Genomic DNA, 9,232 nt, shown 5'->3' with positions numbered 1-9,232 from the left:
GAAGGAAGGAAGGAAGGAAGGAAGGAAGGAAGGAAGGAAGGAAGGAAGGGAAAGAAAGAAAGAAAAGAAAAAATGCATAAACATACAAGTAGAGAAATGATAATGAAGTTTAAGAGCTTGTGTTTCATTTTGTTTGTATTTATTAAAAATAAAAGAAAAAGAAAAAGTTCTCTTAAAAGTGCAATTAAAAGAAAAAAGAACAAAAATAAGATGATGCACTAGAGTAGTGTTTGATTATCTAAATTGGATTCTGCCAGCTGGATCGTGAGAAAGGATCTTTTGTACTTGAAGACTTTTTGTTTCATATATATATATATATATATATATATATATATATATATATATATATGTTGAGACAGGGATTCTCTGTATAGCCCTGGCTGTCCTGGAATTCATGAGAAAGAATCTTTTGAAATTGAAGACTTTTGTTTCTGATATATATGTATATTTTTTTCAAGACAGGGTTTCTCTGTGTAGCCCTGGCTGTCCTGGAACTCACTTCGTAGAAAAAGGCTGGCCTCGAACTCAGAAATCAGCCTGACTCTGCCTCCCAAATGCTGGGATTAAAGATGTGCACCACCACCGCCCAGCTGTTTCTGATATTTATGATGATGCCTAAATACTGGACAAGTGGAAATCAGAGGTTTCTTCACCTCAGTATCCTTCCTACTAGGAATAGCAGAAGCCTCTTCTCCTGTGAAGGCTCGATGCCACAGTGTAGGGGAATTGAAGAGCAGGGAGGCTGGAGTGTGTGTTTTTTGGGGGGAACACCCTCGTAGAAGCAGGGGAAGAGGGGGAGGAGATAGGAGGTTTCTAGGGGGGAACTGGGAAAGGGATAAAGATGTGAAACGTAAATAAAGAAAATATCCAATTAAAAAAAAATGAAAACTTTGCAGATTGTGGACTGGGTAGGCTCTCCCAACCTCCTCATGTACTTATAGAAACATATTAGGAAAAAAAATGTGGCAAGACATTTGATGCACACTTAGTAAAATGACTGAAAACTTTAAAACAATATAAAATATACATTGTGAGTTATTTCAGATATATGGGCTATATCTTATAAAATAATGTACATCTGTCTGCTTTTCTTAACATGATTATTATCTGCAAAACAATGGGTAAAAATGTACCACAAAAGTAACTTTTATTTGCCTGATGTAATTGTTATTTCAGAGACTTACTGCTGGATAAACTAACCCTTTCTAGTTCCTTCTGAACTCTGGCTAGTTGGTTAAACCCAGCAGTTTTAGGTCAAACTCCTCCCCAAGGTGACTGTCACAATGGGGCTTTTCTTCTTAGCTTCACTCTTAATTGCACTGCTTGAACTTATATTAACTTTGGAAATATGTTCTAATCTTCTGGCTCCTTCTCATTCTTAGGCTCATTCTACCTTCAATTGGAACCTGTGTAAAATTGTCCCGGTAAAACCGAATCCCTCTCCTTGCTTGCTCTCTTAAGTTGCCTCCCTTTTCTATATTGTTCTCATGAGAGCTGGGTATAACCTAACTCTGACTTATTCTGTCAAATATTTCTGTGATTCACCACTTTGCTTGCCCCTCAGTTAGACATCACTTTCAAACATGATTGCTTCCTCTACAAAATCACCTTACCTACACTCTTTGGGATTAAAGATGTGCATTAAGGGTATCTCTGTTTTTCAGCCAAACCATATTGTATCCCAGTGCATGTCTGCATTCCAGCTGGATCATATAGACATAAAAGGTCTTTGGATGTGATCCCTAGCCAGAGCAGTCATGTTGCTGGATTAAAACTCCTTTGCAAGATACTTTTGTGTAAAAAATAATGCAATTTATATTTCAGTGAATACATTATTATTAAGTAACTCTTAAGAGATGAATAGAAGCCAATATTTCTCATCACATTTGACAGAGGGAGCTACAGCCATGTTAACAATAAACTAGCTTTGTTTCCTTTGTTGTTATTTTTAAAACTTACAAACATGAGACAATGGGCATATGGTACATGCTTACTGAAATGCTAGTGTGTACATCATAGACATCAGCTATTATGTACATATTTTTCTACCAGGCATGAAGGTAAAAATGAGGAATCTGTGTTATTTACATACTATCTTTATCTTATAAACCATTAGCTTTATCAATTTTTATACACTTTCCTAGACATATATAAGCTGTAAAATATTTTTCAGTGGTACCAATGCTAACTCAATATTAATTAACCAAATTAAGAAACATAATTTATACTTAATAAATACCTACTGTTTTCAAAATAATCATGTGAAATAAGAGACAGAAAGGAAATGCTCATTTTTCTGAGGACAATGATAACTAACTTGATCTTGGATGATTACATATGTTATAGAAATAAAAAGCACACAGTTCATTTATTGAATAGTTAGAATGCCATTTGAAATGTACTTAAGCATTTTAATTTGGGGTACTCAGAGCCATTATTGACCAAAAACCAGTTATAGATTTAGAATCACTTCAGTACCTGATTTTTTATATTTATATAATTATATGACATTTAGTCGCTTAAATGTGTATATATTATGACAAATATATAAAAATGTGTGTCTCACAAGTACTAATTTATTTTGATTTTATGGAGTAAAATTTAAAACAAAAACTTGAATCATTAATTGCTGTCAGATAAAGATTATTTAAAAATTACTCATCAGTTTTATACCTTCTTTTTTGTTTTTAATTTGTTTAGACTTTACTTTTCTGAGTTTTGTTTATTTTTTCCAATTTACATAAATTTATTTCTTTATTTATTTTATTAGATATTTTCTTCATTTATACTTCAAATGCTATCCAAAAAGTCCCCTATACCCTCTCTCCAACACTGCTCCCAGCCCACTCACTCCTGCTTCCTGGCCCTGGCATTCCCCTGTACTGGGGCATATAATCTTCCCAAGATCAAGGGCCTCCCCTCCCATTAATGGCCTACTAGGCCAAACTCTGCAACCTATTCAACTAGAGACACAAGCTCTGGGGGGTACTGGTTAGTTTATATTGTTGTTTTATACCGTTTTGTTTTGTTTTGTTTTGTTTTGTTTTGTTTTGTTTTGTTTTGTTTTGTTTTGTTTTGTTTTTTGAGACAGGGTTTCTCTGTACCATGGCTGTCCTGGAACTCACTTTGTAGACCAGGCTGGCCTCGAACTCAGAAATCTGCCTGCCTCTGCCTTCCAAGTGCTGGGATTAAAGGCGTGAACCACCACTGATTGGCTGTTTTGTACATTCTTAAGACTCGAGAATAGGTCATTGGCAGGAGACAGGTTGAGAATCCTTGCACCTTTCATCAACCTGGGAACCAGCAAAGGCACTTGTGAAACTTTGCTCTCTATGTAGGAGTCATGAGTTTCACAAAAGCCTAGTAACCATGCTAATAAATAGTCATTATAGTGATGAGCACTCATTTCACAAATGTTCATTTTCTAGACTCCTCCTGTGATTTTTGTTCCAGTGACTGGATTGCTTTTGGAAACAATTTCTATTGTGTTATTCGAGAAAACTCAAAAACCTGGGCAGAGAGTCAGTCTGCCTGTGAGGAGCTGAATTCTCATCTTGTGATCATAGACTCCAAAGCAGAGCTGGTAAGTCACACACTTCTGCCTTTCTGTCTCTTTGTAACTGTTGGCACTGGGAACAAAGGCCAAGAAGATCAGAATTTGACAGACTGAATCTTCTGGAGGTCATGTGACACCTGCTCATGTGGATTTACTATTATCCTTAGAGAGAACATAGTGAGGGCTCTCCAGCATTCCAAGACTTGATGCTATAAGAAATCCAAAGCAGGAAATGACCTCCAGCTGGCATATTCTATGCTGTAGGACCCAGAGCTGCTCTTCAGTAAAGAAGAGACATTTTACCCAGCACAGTCACTACTCCCTGTAGCCCTAGCACTTGAGAGGATGAAACAGGAGGACCACCATGAGTTTGAGGCCAGTTTGGATTACATAGTGAGACTCCAGCCCAACTTGGGTTGTGGGGAAAAACTATGTCTTAAATGTTTGGATAAAATGGGCTTTGCTGAAGGTAGAGGGATTGCGGAACATGTGTGCTCTGTCTCTATGCAGCACAGAGGAAGCATTGAGAAGAAAGGAAAGCACTCGGTTATGGAAGGAGTACTCTGAGGGCCATAACAGAGAAAATGTTAGCCCTAAGGAATCTTACCGATAGAACATTTGTGTTTTTATTCTACTAGATTCCCGGGAGACATTATGTATCATTTAAGGAAGTTTGTAACTCAAAAGCAGTGATTCTCCATCTGTGGGTTGTGACCCCATTAAGTGCTGAATGACATTTTCATAGGCGTTCCATAGACGATATTCTGCATATCAGATATTTACATCATAGTTCACAACAGTAGCAAATTTACAGTGATGAAGTAGCAACAAAATAATTTTATGGGGTCACCACATCCTGAGGAACTGAACTAAAGGTTCTCGGCACTAAGAGATAGAGAACCAGTGCTCAAGCCTTGTACCATTTCCTAGTGATTTGAATCCCAGTCTCACTTTTGCAGACAGTGTAGCATTAGTTTGTGTGTGGTGTTATATATTATCAGTACTGTTTGACAATTAAAAGTTATCATCTACTCATGACTTTTTGTTTTCTTCCTGTATCAATACATTTTCATCTCTTTGCCCTGTGCTAGATTTAGCTAATTCTAACACTAAAATTAAATATGGGATCTCTAGTTATTACCTTTTGATTTCTGATTTTTTTTAAATTGTTTTTACACAGAATGAATGATTCAGAAAAGAAGAATCATAGCTGCCATTATCTGCGTGGAAACCTAGACATTCCTGGTGACTGTTCATCTAAGAAATCATACACTTGTGAATTTAATATATGATGACACCTATTTCACTAGAATAATTTTATTTAATTATGAAAATCAAAATTTCTGTAATTTGTTGAGTTTATAAATTTTACTCTCAATCTTAGTCAAAAGGCCAACAATGATGGTTTTTAAGTTTTGAAGATTTTTTTACTGAATTGAGAAGATGCTGATTATTAGTTTTGTCTTCCATATTGTATTGGATTTATTAATATTCTTACCAGAGAGCATCACTCTTAAATATTCAATACCATTTATGTAGAGTAACTTTATAACACTCTTAAAGTAATGAAAGAATCCCATATCAATTAAGTGGTATTTTTAAAACTTATCTGTGTACTTTTCATGTATAAGAAACGGACTCTACAGAGCATGTGGAGGTCAAAGAGCAACTTGGTGGAATTAGTTCTTTTCTACTTTTATGTGGTAGACCAGAAATGCAGCCTCACCCAGTGTGATATTCCTACTGGGCAGATATATCTGGAGATTGTTCAAAAGACATATTGATGATTCTGCTTGAAATAGCAAGAACTGGTTTAGTGGGAAAACAATAAATAACAAATGCAACTTTGGTTGAAATAGTTAAGAAGCTTAGAGTCTGGAGCTCAGTCCCAGTGAAGGCTTTGAGGTATAGAGTGCATTCGGCTCTGCAGAGGCTATGGGTTCAATTCCCAGCACCCATTTGCCATCTCAAAAAGCAGCCTCTAACTCTAGTTCCAATAGATCTGACATCCTCTTCTCATCTTCCTGGGCTCCTACATGAACATGGTACACACAAAAACTCACAACTGTACTCCCAGATCTATTGAAGTGACCACCACCATACAATATTCATACCATATTCTTCTGACTCCATTTTGTACTTGCTTACACCACCTACCCTAGAAACACAATTAAATTCCCATGTTCCAGCTGTACTAGCCAGAATAACAAATATTTATACCAATTTAAGGTAAGCTAAATAACTGGAGAAGGTATGACTCAAAAATTGTCATGCTGTGTCTAAAATTATTAGAATGTTCTACTAAAAATTATTGTTTCAAGGTTACTTTGATCCTTGTCTAACCTTGATATAAATTATGGTCTTTGTAGGTTTTGCCTTTAAAAATACTGTGCCCTTGAGTTTCAGCATCGAGATGTTGAGACATGAACTTGCTCTTGGTCAACAGCTAATAAAGGATTCATATATTTCCACTTAGCTTTTTTAAAGGAAGGTTTGTATCTTTCTTGTATGGATTATTACAATAAAAAATACCAAGTAAATCAACTTTTGAAACAGAAACTCAGTTTGGCCACAATTGTAAGGCATTTCCTTTTCTGGAAAGCAGCTAATACTGCACTTTCAGCCATTTGAAAGGTGACATGGTGATGAGAGAACAGATGAGAGAGCCAAGAAAGGAACCAAAACTATCATGGGAAAACACAATACTTGTGCTAAAACGTCCCAAACTGAACATTTAAAATTCTTATAGTTCAAATCTTTGAAGAAACAATGGTGAACAGTTCTCCAAATGTGGTTCTAAAAATTATTATTTGGGTTAAAATACAATAAGCTGTAAAACTATGAAGAGGAACTTCAGAGAGGAAAACCACAGCTATGAGCACCATTGTCATACTGCTGACATTTAGAGATGATGACTGTGGGGTTGGAGCAAAGGCTCCATGACTGAGAGCCCTGTCTTCTCTTCTAGAGGACTCAGATTTACTTTCCCGTGCATCAGAATAGCTCATAATCATTTGTAACTCCAGTTCCAGCGAATCCAATGTTCTCTATGTTTTCAGAGGGCACACATATGGTAAAGACACAGCCAAAGGCCCATACACATAAAATAACAATGGTGATGCTGGTGATGACTATATAAGGAAAAACTAATAATAAAAATAAAGATGATGACTCTACATGCAATACATCCAAACATAACTGTTATGATCAATAGAACAATAATATAGATATTTTATCAGAATTAGTAAATTTAAAAACCTCTTCAGACTTTTGATTTGAGCCAACAAACACTGGGTGCTTTGAAGCAAAGTAATATAGCAAACAAACAAAAGAGTCCATGACCATAATGAAGGATTGTTCTTACACAGTATCTTCTGTACATTGCATGTTTGTGGAACTTGTGAACTTACTGAAGCTATGGTAATCAAGGCTCACTCCTGGTTTAATGTGTTTGTATATATGTGAAACACATGAGTTTGGTTTTTCCTACTTATGTAAGCAAGCATGGGTTATTTACTGGAATATAGGCAACTTCCCCGTAGCCACACCACTGAAGAAATTGATACATCATACCCTAACACACATTTATTTCCCTAGTTTTTTTTAGTAAGATATGAGGCCTCATGAGTGCATTGCCATTCATGATGACAGGTCTAAGGAAGTCTCTCTCGAGGGCCAACTAGAGATTCCAGCTGCTCTTAGGATTGGACTGATGAAAATTATTTTTTTTCATTTGTCTTTACAAAGCATCCAGATTACAGTGTTCTGTTACACCATGTACTGGCTGGTTTGGGGTGTCAACTTGACACAGGCTGGAGTTATCACAGAGAAAGGAGCTTCAGTTGGGGAGATGCCTCCATGAGATCCAGCTGTAAGGCATTTTCTCAATTAGTGTTCAAGGTGGAAAGGCCATTTGTGGCTGAAACTGAACTAAAGGTTCCCAGCATTAGGTAGATGGAGAACCAGGACTCAAGCCTTATACCACATTCCCTGTTTATCTGAATCCCAGTCCCACTCACACAGACAATGTAGGATTAGCTTGTGCCTGATGTTGTCCAATAAGCTTACTGTTTTACAATTAAATCTCATCATCTGCTCATGGCTCTTTGTTTTTGTCCTGTAACAATATATTTTCATCTCTTCAGCCTATGCTGGTTTTAGCTAATTCTACCTCTAAAATTAAAAATGCGATCTCTAATGACTACCTTATCATTTCTGATTTTTTAAAATTGTTTTTGCACAGAATTGATGATTCAGAAATAAAGACTCATAACTGCTATTATCTGTTCACGTGCATAATTTTATTTAATGATGAAAATTAAAATTCCTGTTATTTGTTGAGTTTATAACTTTTACACTTTATCTTAGTCAAAAGGCCAATAATGATGGTTTTTAAATTTTGAAGATTTTTTTTACTGAACTGAGAAGATGCTGTTTATTTTTTTTGTTCTCTATATTTTATTAAGAGTTATTGATATTCTTACCAGCAATCATCACTCTTGTCATACTTTATGTAGTTATTGATAAATGAAATATTCAGTACCATTTATATTCAGTAACTATTCAAAACTCTTAAAATAATGAAAAGATCCCATATCAATTGAGTGGGATTTTTAAAAAGTTATTTCATGTAAAAAGAACGGGGATTCCACAGTGCAATTGGAGGTCACAGGACACCTTGATGGAAGTGGTTCTCTTCTTCCAATTTTATGTGGATTCCAGAGGTCCCCAGGCTTACCTGAAGTTTGCTACCTACTGAGCTGTGTTACTGGCATGGTTTTTGGTTTTAGAGTATGCTTACACTATGTTGTTCAGCCTGGTCTGTATTCCCAGAGCTCAAACTAGTTTTGATTCTCAGCAGACCTAGTAGATAGACTAGAGATGCAGCCTAGCTTACCCAGAGTAATATTCCAAATGAGCAGATATCTTTGGAGTTTTTTCAAAAGACATATTGATGACTCTGCTTGAAACAGTGAGAACAGGTTTAATGGAAAAAGAATAAATAACAAGTGCAACTTCAGTTGAAAGAGTTAAGAAGCTTAGAGTCTGAAGCTCAGTGTCAGTGAAGGCTCAGAGGTTAAGAATGCATTACTTCTAGACCTGAGCACTTGCTCAGTGGTTAAGAATGCATACTGTTCCTGCAGAAGTTACAGATTCAATTCCCAGTACCCACTTGGCATCTCAAATCAGCCTGTAACTCTAGTTCTAGTAGATCTGATATGTTCCTCTCATCTTCCTTGGCTCCCACATTCACATGATATACATAAAAGTTCACATATGCACTCACAGATATACTGAAGTGACTACCATCATACTGTCTTCTCCTTACTCCATTTTGTGCTTGCTTTCATTTCTACCCACCTACACCATCTACCCTAAAAAAAAAACACAATTGCATTCCCATGATCCAGATGTATTAAACAGAATAATTAATGTTCATATCAATTGTTGTAGGGTTTTACTGCCATGAACAGACACCATGGCTAAAGCAACACATTTAATTGAGAATGGCTTACAGGTTCACAGAAGTGGTGAACCCATTAAGGACTGAATTGCACTTTCACAGGGGTCCCATTGAAGATATCCTGCATATCATATATTTACATTATAATTCACAAGAGTAGCAAATTTACAGCTCTGAAGTAGCAACAAAATAATTTTATGGAGTCACCACTT

The 9,232-nt window shown here is 36.2% G+C and overlaps 1 protein-coding gene across 1 annotated transcript in view; it reads left to right on the top strand.

Annotated features, from left to right (window-relative positions):
* LOC110295816 (killer cell lectin-like receptor subfamily I member 2) overlaps positions 1-4,848 on the top strand; it is a 9,844-nt gene extending 4,996 nt beyond the window's left edge. The window contains exons 4-6 of the mRNA XM_021164196.1: positions 3,429-3,583; positions 4,195-4,259; positions 4,737-4,848. Of these exons, the coding sequence (XP_021019855.1) occupies positions 3,429-3,583; positions 4,195-4,259; positions 4,737-4,848 (332 nt within the window). The remainder of the gene's footprint in view (positions 1-3,428; positions 3,584-4,194; positions 4,260-4,736) is intronic.
* The last annotated feature ends 4,384 nt before the right edge of the window (positions 4,849-9,232 follow it).

Source organism: Mus caroli, chromosome 6, assembly GCF_900094665.2.
Source record: "Mus caroli chromosome 6, CAROLI_EIJ_v1.1, whole genome shotgun sequence".
NCBI lineage: Eukaryota > Metazoa > Chordata > Mammalia > Rodentia > Muridae > Mus > Mus caroli.
The sequence above is the reverse complement of the archived record's forward strand: the minus strand, read 5'-3'. Positions and strand labels throughout refer to the sequence as shown.